The 15391-nt window shown below is 33.4% G+C and overlaps 1 protein-coding gene across 2 annotated transcripts; it reads left to right on the plus strand.

Annotated features, from left to right (window-relative positions):
• Nucleotides 1–9202: 9202 nt before the first annotated feature.
• LOC145054457 (uncharacterized) lies at nt 9203–12291 on the plus strand. 2 transcript variants are annotated; one of them, XR_013684801.1, is made up of 5 exons: nt 9203–9461; nt 10226–10356; nt 10461–10645; nt 10726–11776; nt 12055–12291. XR_013684801.1 is itself a non-coding variant. In XM_079002659.1 (4 exons), the coding sequence occupies exons 2-4, from the start codon at nt 10292–10294 to the stop codon at nt 11688–11690; spliced, it is 1215 nt and encodes a 404-aa protein (XP_078858785.1). In that variant the 5' UTR covers nt 9203–9461; nt 10226–10291; the 3' UTR covers nt 11691–11877. The 2 variants fall into 2 exon arrangements, 1 of the variants encoding a protein (XP_078858785.1); XM_079002659.1 differs by lacking the exon at nt 12055–12291 and having other exon boundaries at nt 10726–11877.
• Nucleotides 12292–15391: the final 3100 nt, after the last annotated feature.

The following is a 15391-nucleotide window of genomic DNA, read 5'->3' on the forward strand; positions in this document are numbered from 1 at the left end:
TTCTTTGTATCCAACAAAGCTGGGGTATCTGATCTGATCAAGAAGTTCATCGCAATGATAGAGAACCAAACCAATAATCGGGTGAAGGCGCTTCGTACTGATAATAGAACAGAATTCAAGAATGCAGTTCTTTTTCACTTTTGCGCATAAAAAGGGAATTGTGCATCAATACAGTTCCATTCGCACGCCTCAGCAAAACAATGTTGCTGAACGGAGGAATCGAACGCTGTAAGACGCTGCACGGACGATGCTGTGTGACTCTAAATTACCTGTTTTCTTTTGGGCTGAGGCGATCAACACAGCATGTTATGTTTAGAATCGTGTTTTGATCAACAGATCCCAGATGATCAAGACTCCGTATGAAATTCTATATGGTCACAAGCCATCTGTCAGCCATTTCTGCATATTTGGCTCCCCTTGTACCCTTCTTCACCTGGAGTCTAACCCGAAGTTCAATGCCAAAGATGATGACTGCTATTTTGTGGGGGTATGCTACTCGCACTACGTACAGGGTCTAAAACAAAAGAACAAAGAAAATCGTAGAATCCTTCGATGTGCGCTGGTTGGAGGAGAATGAAACGGATGCTAGAGTGGGTCCTGATTGGTTGTTTGATTACACGTCAATGTTCAGATCGTTCAGTGTGTGTTCAGATAGTTTATCTGGTTCTACTTCTGGTTCGAAGACTGTACTTGAAGATGAAGACGAAGAAGTTGTTTACAGACCGCCGATAGTGTCTTCTACAATTCCTGTGGTGGAGTCATCTGTTCCAATTAATTGTCCAGAATCTACAAGTCAACAAAACGCTCTAGATGCTGATGCTACACCTCTAACTCCTTATGAAAGAGAGTTCATGTCCAGAGATGCTTCCGCTGTTACTCAAACTTTTATAGAACTTTTCTTTCCTGATCAAATTACTAATGAGTTTGTGGCAGATCCTTCTAACGTGACAGGTTCATCTGAAGTGAATCATTCGAAAAATGATGGAGTTATCAATATTTACAATCTTCGTGTTTCACTCAATGACATCAGCCGGGAGATACCTCCACGCATTCAACGCGATCATCCGATCGAAAATGTCAATAGCTAGATGGGTGATGGTGTTAAAACAAGAAGTCAGAGTGGAGATGTTAATACATGTCTCTATTCTTCTTTATCTCTCAAATAGAGCCAAAGAACATTGAAATGGATTTGAATGAGTCCAGCTGGGTAGATGCTATGCACGAAGAGTTAAATCAATTTGAAAAACTCAGGGTTTGGACGCTGGTTGAACTTCCTAAGGGCAAAAAGTCTCTTGACACATGCTGAGTATACCGCAATAAGCAGGATGATTCCGGAGTCATAGTGCGCAACAAAGCAAGATTGGTGGTTTGTGGGTTTAGACAGATCGAGGGTCTTGACTACACTGAGGTTTATGCTCAGGTGGCTCGTTTGGAGGCTATCCGTATCTTCCTTGCATACGCTTCCTACATGAACTTCACTTTTTATCAGATGGATGTCAAGACATCCTTCTTGTATGACAAGGTGAAGGAAGAAATCTACGTTGATCAACCTCCTGGGTTTATTAACTTAAAGTTTCCCAATCATGTCTACAAGTTGGACAAGGCATTGTATGGGTTACATCAAGCTCCTAGAGAGTTGTATGCAACTCTCACAAAGCACTTGCTCGAACATGGATATTCTCGCGACACTATCGATCAAACTTTGTTCATCAAGCATGTGGGTAATGATCATATTCTAGTCCAGATCTATGTTGACGACATTATCTGCGGGTCTACAATTCCACAGCTATGCAAAGAGTTCGAAAGAGTGATGAAAAAGAGGTTCGAGATGAGTTCGTTAGGCGAAATGACCATGTTTTTGCAGCTTCAGGTCCAACAAAGATCAACCAGAATCCTGCTCCATCAAGCAAAGTATGTGGAGGATATACTTGAGAAGTTCGGTTTTCAAGATACAAAACCTGCCTTGACGCCAATGGTTGACAGACCCCTGCTGACTCCAGATACAGATGGCGAATTCGTAGATCAAACTCACTACAGATCGATGATCGGTTCGTTGATGTATCTAACTGCAAGCTGTCCAGACATCATGTTTGTAGTTTGTCAATGCGCACGCTATCAGGCTAATCCTAAACTTTCACATCTTATTGCTGTCAAAAGAATCTTTCGGTATCTCAAAGGCAGCCCAAATCTGGGTCTTTGGTATCCGAAAAATTCTGAATTTGATTTATATGCATTTGATGACAATAATTATGGAGGCTGTGAGCTTGACAGGAAATCTACATCAGGAGGATGTCAATTCCTTGGTGATCGGCTGGTGTCTTGGCAGTGCAAGAAACAATACATCGTCTCAACCTCAACAGTAGAAGCGGAATATGTTGTTGCCTCTGCTTATTGCTCTCAAGTCATATGGATCCAATATCAGCGGTTGGATTACGGTTTGAACTATTTAGAAACCCCTATATTTTGTGATAATGAGGCTGCAATTCAGATTGCTAAAAATCCAGTCCAGCACTCGAAAACTAAGCACATTGACATCAAAATTCATTTCATCAGAGATTGTTATGAGCATTCGCTCATTCGGATGAAATAGGTTCCCACTGCTAATAATGTGGTGGATCTATTCACAAAGCCGTTTAACTAAGCTCGATTCGATGTGCTTGTGAGTTTTTTAAAAATGATACGTTTTGAGGACTAATTTTTGTTTTAGGTTAGTTTAAATTTGTGCATTTTAATTTCATTCTCACCATGCACAAATTTAGGGGAGAAAGAAACAAAAAAACCAAACAAAAATTAAAAAATTAAAAAATCCAAAAACATTAAAAAATCAGAAAATTAAAAATATGTTGCTAATAGTTTCTGTTTGTAGGTGATGTGCTGGGAAGTGATATAATCATGAGATAACAGACAATCTGAATTTGTGTAAGGTGCCAAAGTCGAATTTTCTGAGATCTGTGTTTGATGCGCTGGTAAGGTGCCAAAGTCGAATTGTCTGACATCTGTGTTCGATGCGCTGGTAGGCATGGAAAGTTTTCAAATTGGACTTGACTAGGATCAGATGAACTTAAGAAATCTAGAGACCTGACAAATCAATGACCTAGATAGTTTCATTTAGCTTGACAATACGACGCTTGGGTAGGTTGAGCAGAGAAATATACATGAGAATCTGCAGATACATTAAATGATCTGTATCTAGAACTATGGATTAAGTTTTCCTCGATGTGCGGACTTTGTCCTTAATTCCGGTATTGACGGGGCAACTGGGAAATTCTGATAAATTAGGTCTGTAGAAAATTATTTCCTTTCTTTTTATCTGTTAGTCATATGTTGCCTCCTCTGCTGATTGGAAGAGATCCGACCTGGAATGAAACATATGCAACTCTATCACTCTGTATCTTCTTCTATGCTATTCTTCCTACCTATTAGCCATATGTTGTCTCCTTTGCATGATTAACAATCCGACCTGGTACACAGAATATGCAACCTTCTACTTCTCAATCCCTCTAAACTCTAGTTAGTCATATGTTTCACTCTCTGCGTGATTGGAAAAGATCTGACCTGAGTGTACAACATATGCATTCTAAATCTATCTTCTCTCCTAATAATTGTCTGCTGATCTGATGTAAGGAGTATTTCTGGAAGACCTTGATTATTGGGGTATATCAGGAAGCGGGAAACACGTTTTAATACAATTAAAATTGAACATTTTATAGGTTGTCAGTAAATCTCGCTGCTCAATTTAGGTGGACAACAATACCTTTGGTCGTCGTCAGCTGAATGGTCTTTTAGGAATATTATCTAAGTTCATAAGATCTATTGACTTGTCACTTATAGTGTGTAATATTTTTTTATCAAAAACCTTTTGTGTTTAAGTGGACCACAATACCAACGATCGACCAGACTTGGACTTGAAGACAGAAGTATCGATAAGTGGATTAAAACTCTCTAACAACTTTGATCCCAATATCACAAAATTATTTTTAGTGTTAGAAAGAGGTGAAATTAGTTTAAAATACCTCTTAAATTTTAAAAAATTTAAATTTTAGTTTTGCTCTTAATTTTAGTTTTATTTTATTTTTATTTTTTTATTTTTTGTCCTCAAAATGTTTTATTTAATTTTTTTTTTGGGTATTGGACTTATTCTATGCATTGTGGATTGCAGCCCATAGTATTTTTTGGACTAGGTATAAGGTAGAACAATAGCCAAAAACCATTTTTTTCCTTCATTTCTGAGTTCTCGGCCGCAAAATCAAAATTTTTTCTCTCTCTCTCAAATTTTTTTTGTGAAAAATCGAGAAATTGATCTGTTAGCTTTAAAGGTACAATGATTTCGATCAAGGAAATGCTATTTTCACTTCAAATCGACATGTTTTGAGTGGTTTAATCAGTAAGAATTCATTATTGGTGTTCTCGGCCAGCCATTTACGGTCAGGCGTTTATGGCCAGACGTTTACGGCCCGACAGTTTACGGCAAGTGTTTACAGCCAGAGCTTACGGCCAGGTGTTTACGACCACGAGTTTACGGCCGTAAACTCTCCTTTGACCGTAAACTCAACTTTAGTCAACCTAATCTTGATTTTTCATATTTTTGTTCATTTAAAAGCCAAATTAAATTGTAGAATGAGAAAAACATCAACTTTTAAATGTTTAAATAAATTCTTTCCTTTTCTCACTTGGCTCGGTTTAGTGCAGATTGTAATGGCAGAACTTAAGTTTGCTGACAATCATAATCTGGCTATTCTCTTGGCTGATCCTCCAGCTGCCCACGGAGAATTCAAATCAATGATGCATGGATTGCGAGAATGCTGTCTGTCTATTGCGCTGACTGTTAATCCAACAATATTTCAAGGCCTAATAAAAGAATTCTGGAAGACGGTAGATGTGAAGAAAGGAAGTGATGGTACTGTTTCTGTTGAAGCTACAGTCAAAGACTGCAAAATCATCATCACAGAACAGTTCATCAGGGATGTTCTCAAAATTGACGATCAATCAACCTTTCCTCACTGAGATCGAGATCTCTCAAGTTGAAGAATTTCTTATCAAAATGGGATATGAAGGTGCTTTCCCTCCAACTTTGAAGAAGCTGTTGCCACCGTTCTGGAGATTCTTAGCTCGTGTCTTTGTGAGTTGCATTTTCGGCAGAAAATCTGGTGCAAATGAAATTTCTTTGAGGAATACTGGTGCTATCATCTCTTTGGTTGTAGGACTGAATTACAATTTTTCCAAATTCATCCTCCATGAGTTGATTGCAAACATCCAAGCAAAGACAAGGGACAAGTTCTTGTTGTACCCTAGATTCATTCAAGTGTTCATTAACGAACAATTTCCCGCAATAGCCAAAGACGGAGAAACTCTTGACATGAAATCTCTTGGGCCAAACACCGTCGGTTTAATGAAGCAAAACAGAAAGGGAAAAATCACTTTTCAAGGAAAGTATCCCTTTGTGAAGTTCGGCTTGTTTGTTGATTAATGTGAGGCTTCTGAGTCTCATGTATCATTTGATCGCATGACCTCTGAAGACGATATCATTTCTGAAGATGACATTATTCCGGTTTCTGATCACGAAGATGATGTAGATACACCTGCTGCCATTGTAGCTGAAGAGAATGATCTACATTCGGTACAAGTTGAGAGTGATTACATCGAGGGAACGATAGAGGATGCGACAGAGAACGAAGAAGATGATGGTGATTCTTTTTATAATTTGGATCTTACTGGTTTTGACAAGGATGATATTTCCTTGAATTTTGGAGGCAATGAAAACCTTCTGTCAAATGAAGACCTCGATACGTTTTTTGACAATATCTATGATGTTGCTCATCCAATAACGGAGATAAGGGAGACAGAAGATGCTCTTGAAACAACGCCTCCTTCTTCTAATCAAATGGCTGATACTTTAACTCCTATGGAGACAACTTCAAGGATTCCTCCCTTTGAGGATGTCATTCCTAATGTTGAGCCAACAGTAAGTGATTCATTAATGACTCAGACCTCCTCGCCTCCATTGAAGATGAGAAGACACGATCCAAGACAAGGAGTTCTTGTTCCTGAATTGTCTCATGGCCTTCCGACTCAACCAATAACTACTTCTTTTGTTGTTACTTCATCTATTCCATCCAATGAAGGTCTAAGTACTATTTTTGAGGTTGGTGGTTCTTCTGTTCCCCCAGAATCATCTCCTTCCAGACCTTATCATGAAGTTGTCTCTGAGAGACTTGCTTTACATCTGGCCCAAGAACAAAGTTCAAAGCCTTCCTCCTGAGCTAAAGGAATTTCTATTGAGGAAGGCCACTCTGGAGAAGATGACCCCACTATTTTTAGACTTCAAAAGGAGATCAGCGTGCTTAATTAGAAGAATATTGAGCTTGATTTCCGTGTGGCCAATCTTGAAGCTGAAAAGGCCCACCTTAAAATCTGTCTTGCAGATCTTGAAGCGGATAAAACTCTGAAATCGCAACAAATTTCTGATATGCAAACACACATGGGAACGTTGACTGCATTTTATTTTGATCTAAAGAAGAAGCTGGCAGAGGAGTTTGGCGACAAATTCAAATCCAATGCCGATCAGTCATTTGTTCAAGATCCCCCGGTTAATCCGCCTATTGAAAGAGCTTCTCGGGTCGTAGATCGATTTGAGACCGAACCAGTTCAAGCACCAAATGTATTTGCTCTTAAATGTGCAAAACTTGCAGCATATGACAAGAAAAAGCAATTACTATTCAAGAAGATCTTAGATCAAAATGCAGTTGGAAATCAACCCAAAATCACCGTCACTGATCTTGAAAAGAAGAAATTTGGACACAGGTACGGTGATAGGACAAGAATTGTCTCATGGGGATTTTATGACAGGCTAAACATGTGGTTAGTAAGACGCAAAAGCAAAAATGTGGAGTACTACAAAGACTTCCATGATTTCAGTTCCTGGACTAGGGTTGATCTTTCAGAACTAGCATGTACTCCATTCGCAAATCCTTCTGGAGATCCAAATGCAACTCATTTCAAGTTGTTCTTGGAGGATCAACTAAAGAAGGGATTTTCTGGCATGAAGACTGTTGAGTCTTTTGTTAAAAGCTTCCCTAAAGTACTGGATCCCAAGATGAATAAGCCTTTTCAGACTGTTATGTAGCCGCCAACCAATTAAGTCAGACAGATTCCGGTGCTGCAGAACTTCAGTGATGGATCTCTTGCTAAAATGCTTTACTGGGTCTATGATGAAACAACTGCAACTGTTATCATAAAATTCCAAGATGGTTGCTTTCACCTCAATGACAAAAGAGACATACTTCAATTTGGAAAGTGGGATATTCATCAATTGTCTCTACATCAGATCAAGGTGGCTGAAGAGATTTTCGAGTCTTCTGCTAAGGAGTTCACATCAATGGTCACCAAGATTATTGCAAAAGAGATGTGGCAAGGGGCAATGGGGGGGGGGGGGGTACGACGTGATTATAATTGAAAAAGACTGAGTCTCAGCTAGCCCCAAATCAAGGGGGAGATTGAAGGGTCCATTTAATGGTTTGGGCTAGGCTATTTAATGTATAGGTCTTATTGAGTCTTTTGCATGTAATTGATGTGTTATTGATGAGTTTACGGCCAGAGATAGTTTACGACCGTAAACCTGTTTACGGCCAGTCCATCTCTCCTATATATAGGGAGTGTCTGAGTCTGTTAGTGGTTGTTGATGGTTCACTATTGTTTACGGTCTTTAGTATGTGTCCAAGTTGTACTAACGTTTTTTTTGATATAAACGTGTGCAAGCTTTGGTTTAATCTTCTTCTTCTCAATTCTTATCTTGTTTGATTGTTAGATTGCTGTTTGATTGTTAGATTGCTTGATCACTGGTTAAGATACTGTCTCCAGGGACTTACAAGGATCAATAGCAATGTTGTAAAAACACACATTGACGTCACCATTAGAAGTAAAAAAAAAAAGATCTGAGTGCTGCTCCAATTAGTTTCAACACGACCGATAACAAACACCCCTCGACCTTCATTTAATTACAAAATACGCCATGAATTTTATTGTTCCAACCTTGGTCATATGTTATCAGCTTTTCAGTCCTAACTAAGCCCGTGGAAATTAGGGTATATAGTGGTGAATATGGTGGTGTTCTCACAGATGTTTATCGAAGAAGATCAGGGTATATGGTGGTACGGTTGATGGTTGAAGACAGTAGCAAAGTGGTGGTAGGGCGTAGGCAGTGATGGTGTGATGGTATACAGTGAAAGAGATGCTCATGTAGCTTTCATTTGGAAAATAAATGAAAAATTACGTGCATACCCTCCACTTCACTAAAAGTTAGGCCCTTTTTGTGGCTAAAATTTCTTTTCAAATACTCTCAAAATAAGAACTGTTCTCCTTGGAACATACTTATATATATATATATATATATATATATATATATATATATATATATATATATATATATATATATATATATGAAATATCATCCTAGTTTTTATTATTACAAATCCTCCTACCCAATTAAATGGTGATATGTGTGAAATTTAATGCTTATTTAATGAAATTTAATAATATTTTAGTATATTAATATGACATATGTTATCATTTAAACGAGTAGGAGGAAGATTGATAAAAATAAATAATAAGAGGATATTCAGTGGGTGTTTGAAATAGCTTTTCAAAATAACTTATTAGTTTTTTAGGTTTTCAAAAAGTTAATAAAGTAAAAAAAGTGTTTGTGTATTTAAAAAAAGCTTTTAAAATAGCTTTTTTGATAGGAAAAAATAAAGTTTTCAAAAAAAATATAAAATCATATATTTTTAGCTTTTTAGCCATTTTACTCCTAAAAATCAGTTTTTCTTATTCAAACATTTTTTTAAACCCGATTTTCCTAAAAGTCATAAGTTAATAAACATTTTTTTTAAAAATCTGCTTTGCGATAAAAAACTAACTCAAACACACCCTTATCTCATATATATATATATATATATATATATATATATATATATATATATATATATATATATATATATATATATTAAAATTGGATGACAAGAGAAAATATGGAGTATATATAAAAACCGACCAACTAAGAGGATAAAATTAATTTTTCCTACATTAAAATTGGACATTACTACACGTCACCTGTTCGTGTCGTTAACCTTTTACGCATCAGATGTTTAGCGACGGCCTAATCCGTTTATGCCCTTCACGATGGCGACGATACAAACCACATTAATACTCTCTCTCTTCTCTCTTTTAACATTTTATGGCCACACTCCTCTCTCTCTCTCTCTCTCTCTCTCTCTCTCTCTCTAAATCTAAATAGCCAAGGGTTTGTCTAACTAAAAGATCAACGCAATTTCCAAATACCATCCACGAAATTCAAAACTTTTTGAGCTAAATTTTCGTCACGAGTTCAGGAGTTTCGATGGGTTTTCGATCTTGGTTGATTCTTCAAAAACCCAACCGACAAGTTCATCCAAAATCATCTACATGAGGTAGGTTTTGAATACTTCATATTTTTCATCCAGATTCACTGCGTGTATGTCTTGGTTCTTGTTTGTTATGGTGTATTTGAGCTTTACTTTTCTATCAATTCAATCATGAATCTTTACTTTATTTATGTGTTTATGTTGTTTGACTATGTGTATATAAACTTTTGCTTTTAGGGTTCCATTTGGTTTCGACAGTCGAATTTATGCCAAAGTTCGATTTTTATTGCTCCCTTTACTCATATGAGCAATGAAATCTTAACTTTTGTAATTCCTTAGACTATTTCTATAAATATATGCATATGATTATGTGGTTTGTGATGCGAAAGTTGTATTTATTTTGTATCTCACTTAGTGATGTTGCAATAAATTTGTTTCATAATTTAGATAGAAACTTACTTTTGGCGGATATTTCTGTTCCTTAGATACGACAATCACGTTTTTTCTTTCCACTTCATGTGTTGTCCGAGTTTGTGATTTTATGTAGGGTAACATTGAAAAAACTTGTTTAATTAAGTGAACGATTATTTCCCTTATATTTAATATGATTTCGATTATGCTCTTGGGCTTTTTTGAAATCATACTTGCTAAAATTTCTTAAGTTGTGACATAATGTAAAAACTTTTGCAAGTGAATAGTAAATACTATAACCAATATGCAACTCATTGTTTTTCTTAGAAGAAGCTTTAAAAATTGAAGTCGTGGAAATCTATCGTCAATTATATATGACCGATATCTTGTTTTAATTAATTTATCTTTATTCTTGCTAGGTTCTTCCACGTTTGTAGCGACTGTTGTGTTGTAGCTGTTAAATATTAATTATCTACTCACTTTCAATGGAGATCGGTCTCAACAAACAAGAAAATACCAAAACAAGTGAATTTATGAGCTTTTCTATTCGGTATGTACATGTGATTTTCCATTAAAATTTAAAAATGAAATGGTTAATTTGATCTTGTTCTCATATATGCATTTTATCTTCAACCGATCATGTTTAATTATCAGTGAGTATGTTGCTGAAATTCGCAAAAAAGATCGGAAGAAATGTTGGCCTTTTGGATCACTGGGTGATCCTGAAAAGTATGATGTTTTTGCTTCATATCAATCGGTAGATTCTACATTCTTGTGTAGTCCCAGTGATCATATTGATGGTTCACATGATAAACCAGAACATAAAGAAGCTTCAAATTGTAAGTCTTAAATTCGATTCTACTTACTTTCTATGTTATTTGATGCTAATATGCAATCTTTGTCTTTGCTCTTTTGAAAGCATCTATCAAAAAAACTCTCACTGGAAAAGAAGATCGATCTCAAACTAAAGATATGATTGAATCTCTAGGAGCGAATGATATTAATATATGCAAACGAGTCAACAATGGATACCCAGATTCAAAATCTTGCAAGGTGATTTACAAGGAGCAAAACCAACCTGAAAATAGTGCGAATGGAAGTGGATATAACGATAAATCTGGAAGAATTCAGCCACGAAGGAAACATCAGAAGCTTTGTTTGTTGTCTGATATATTAAGGAATCTTGACAAAGTTAACACTAGAAACACTACAGAATCTAAAGATGAGAAATATGAGGATGTTGCGTTTTCCAGAAAACAAAAGGGTGTTCAAATTACCACAATCTCAAACAACAAGATGACGACATATGGTGTTGAAGAGATGAGATTTGGAAAAGAAGAAAAGTCAAAGTGTGGATCAAAAGACTCGCATGAAAATGATTCGAGGAAAACTAGGATTGATGACATGGATTTTCAGGTCATGGAAAAGCGTAGAAAAGTTAGACCACTGGAGGAAAATGGTATCCAATCTACAGTAACACCAAACGAAGATTCTGAAATGGAGGCTGTGATGCTATTGGCTACGCATTTTAATGAAGAGAATCCTTCAAATCCAACAGATGATGCAAAAAGAGCTCAAATGGTTCAATCGACCATGGAAATGGAGTCACTAGCAGGAGAAGCAAGCAAACATATGACTACTTATTCACCAATATTAACCTCAAATGTTGGGAATCGAGCTAAATTTCGGCATGATCAAGGGTTTGCAATGGGGACGACTTGTGCTTGTGTCCATAAAAAGATCCGAGTGAGTTTAGGGACAGAGAATAGGAGCTCAACAGCTGCCAGTTTTCAAAACAATTTGACTCTTGTGTGCTCGATTAATAGGAATCCAGCTGATTTCAGCATACCTAATGCTCAAAATGTGTTTATGAGAGGAGGTTGAAGTTTAAGCAGCGTTTTTGTGGTCTTAAAAGTTAGGCTCGTTGTCGTATTAGAAGAATAATCATCACAGCTTTGAAGTTGTTCCAAGTAATATATAAGATTGTTGTATTACATATATCATATATACATATATACATGAGATTAGTTATATTTCACAAATATTATGGTCTAATTAGTTTATTTTTTAAGTCTATTGGAATTTAGTATTTGACGAGACTACAAAAATAGCTAACCATAAATTATAAACTAGTTTTTTGACAAGTTATCTTAGATAACTTAGTGATAAACTCACTAAAATCTTACTAAATTAGTTTAAGCTTATAAGCCAAAATCTGACCAAATTATTGTATTCCATGCGTGTGTAGATACAGGTTGCACATATGGAGAATCTATTGGGCTTTTTGGATCAGATGGACCGGGTAGGTCTTTGACTGGGCTATAGTGTCATCAGTTTGGACCGGTGAATTTGTGGTATTTGAGCTATAACATCATCATATTCTTTTTTTTAAACCGTTATACTCGTTCGGGGTTTTTGGATAGGTTTTTATTTGTATTTTCTTAATATTGTATTTTGAGTTTATTTATTTATTTATTTATTTTAATCATGCTTTTGTAACATATTCTTGAACATTTACAATATATATAGAGAGAAGTAAGTTCAACTAAAAAAATAAATAGTATGAAAATGTAAAAACACTATTTTTATGTTATTACTAGGTAAATGCCCGCGCGTTGCGCAGAAACAGCTGTATAGTTGAAATCTTTACAAATATATGTTTTTTTTTTTTTAAATATAACAATAACGTTGTTGTTAAATTTGATATAATAATTCGTATACTTAATTGATAATATATTGATTATTTTGAATTATATGATAATATATACATCTGTTATAACTGCATCATTTCAACTGTTTGAATGACTTCTACCCGCGAGTTACTCATGAATAAAATTAAATATAATATATGGTTTAATGTTATTTATAATTGTTGTTATTGTTAATTAATTTTTTAAAATTTATTTGTTTAACGTGTTAATTTCTATCATTATAACTATTTAAAATATCAAACATTGTTTTTTGATTTTAAAGGTAACAATATAATATTTTATATAGAGTTATATTTAACTATTGTTATTGTAAGTTATTTTAAGCTACGTATTTGAAAACTTTTAACGATTATACAAATATTTTTAAGAAATATTTTAGTTGAATTGAGATTATAATTCGGATTTTGCATTTAGCACTACTATTTATCACTTTTAACTATTCACAAAATATTCATTGGGTTTTTAGGTGGAACTGAAATTTATATTTAAGTTGATACTGTAATGTTATATTTAAACTAACAATTTAAGTATTTTGTCCAAACTGTTCAAAAGTTGTAGCTTTAAGTTGATAATGGTTTACATACAACATCTTAATCTAATAAATTAAATATAACCTGTTAAAAGTTAAAGACATAACTTTATAAGTAGAAGTAAAGATGTTATTTTAATATTGAAATTTAGTTTATTTATGATTATACTTTAGATTTGATATTTATTTAACCTTATTAACCAACTTATAATCGTTATTAGAAAGACACTACAATTTATCACTTTTTACTATTTACAAAATATTATTTGGGTTATTTAAGTTAAACTAAAATTTATATTTAAGTTGATCATGTAATGTTATATTTAAATTTATAATGTAAGTATTTTATACAAACAGTTCAAAAGTTGTAGCTTTAAAATGATAATGATTTACACCCAACAATATATTAAAACTAATAAATTAAGTATAATATGTTAAAAGTTAAAAAAACATAACTTTATTAGTATAAGTAAATATATTCTTTTAATATTGAAATTTAGTTTGTATATGATTACACTTTATGTATGATATTTATTTAATCTTATTAACCAACTTATAACCATTATTAAGAAGAAATTGAAAAGTCTTGGGAGTTTCAAATGAATGTAATGAAAGAGAAAATGCATGGGAGTTTCAAATGAATGTGATGAAAGGAAAAATGCTAACTTTATAAGATACTAGACGAATTCTCGCGCGTTGCGTGGCGCAGGTTAAAAATATATTGTTAGAATATAGTTTTCAGACACCTTTTAGTTAATTCGATTCATCAATTTAGGTTCTTTTATTATTATTATATTTAATATTTTCCTTTTAACTATGTTAAAATATATATATATATTGATTTTTTTAAAACATTATTTGATATTTTACTTTAGGTTTTAAATTTTACACTAAATTTTTAAGCTTATTTGATATATTAATGTAGGTTATTTATTTAACTATATATTGAAGTTAACAAATTAACTATATCATATTAATAAGTCACAAATTCTTCCATTTATGATAATGCTTACAACTAAAAGCATATTTAAGTTAATAAATTAAGTATATTGTATGGAAATATGAAAAGTTGGGAGTTTCAAATGAATGTGGTGAAAGAAAAAATGTTTTCTTTATAATATAGTATGATGATTTGATGATTATAGTTTTAATTTTTAAGTCATTGTGATATATACAATTATTTGATAATTTTATAAACCGTTTAAAATTGTGTAAATTATATATCAAATGTATGATAATCTATATATAACGGGTAACAAAATGTATGAACAAAAATATGAACTACAACTTTTAGTAACATAAAAATACAAAAACATCTATTATAACATTTGTATTAAAAAAGATATATATACAACGAATAATAAAAAATATGAAAAATAAACACTACAACTTTTAATAACATAAAAACACTAAAACATTTATTATAACATTTATATTAACTTTTCATATTTAAATCACAAATCTCTTCAAATACATTAATGTTTTTAATGAGCAAAACTTTACAACCTTATAAAAGAAAGGAAAATAAAAAGTTATTAATGATTATTAATTAATAATCATAAGTTAAAAACTCTTGAGTTGTAACTAATAAATATACATAAATTAGAAAACTCTTGAGTTGTAATGTGAGTTTCAAATTAATACAGTACTTGGAAATGTGTATTTATTATTATTATTATTATTATTATTATTATTATTATTATATTATATTCTTCACTAAATATGCATTTAAATCAAAAGAAAAAACTAACATTCGTCTACTTTGCTAAAAAAAAAACTATATCCGTTTTCTGAATCTTCTGTCTTTATTGAACACCATTCAACTATAGAAATTTGATGACAATTCTTCACTAACCTGCTATCAAAATGTTTTTCTTGAAAAAGAAGAATGAGAAATATATTTCAAGCAAAACATTGATGTTTGGAGAGTCACATTCAAGATTGAGTAATACATATAAATTGCATATAAAGGTCAAATGAGAAATTGAATATAAAGAAAGAATAGAAAAGCTTCATTTGCTTTGGTTGAAAGAAAAAATCATATTACAATTACCATCGATGCGACATAACTCATTTCTTCAAATCGTCATATTTGGATCGTGAATGCTTCAACTATATGAAAACTTTTAAATCATAATATCTTCAACCAAATGACGACTTTTGTAAGAAAAATGTACTAATATAACTACATATATAATGAAGGTGAAAGGGTGTGGGGGTTTGAAATGCATGAGGTGTTGAACTTATAGAGTGTGTGATTTTCTTGGAATGAGATTATGTGTGATTAATTACTTTGAAGGTGAAAGGGTGTGGGGGTTTCAAATGCATGAGGGGTTGGAAAAATT

Source organism: Lactuca serriola, chromosome 5 (genome assembly GCF_051521515.1).
Source record: "Lactuca serriola cultivar US96UC23 chromosome 5, Lser_US96UC23_V15, whole genome shotgun sequence".
In the NCBI taxonomy this organism is placed as follows: Eukaryota; Viridiplantae; Streptophyta; class Magnoliopsida; order Asterales; family Asteraceae; genus Lactuca; species Lactuca serriola.

What these genes read in the sequence shown, in the direction of transcription:
- LOC145054457 (XM_079002659.1), top strand. Translation starts at nt 10,292, where the DNA reads ATGGAGATCGGTCTCAACAAACAAGAAAATACCAAAACAAGTGAATTT. An exon ending in TTTATGAGCTTTTCTATTCG is followed by an intron (nt 10,357 to 10,460) that starts GTATGTACATGT and finishes TTTAATTATCAG; the next exon opens with TGAGTATGTTGCTGAAATTC. An exon ending in ACATAAAGAAGCTTCAAATT is followed by an intron (nt 10,646 to 10,725) that starts GTAAGTCTTAAA and finishes CTCTTTTGAAAG; the next exon opens with CATCTATCAAAAAAACTCTC.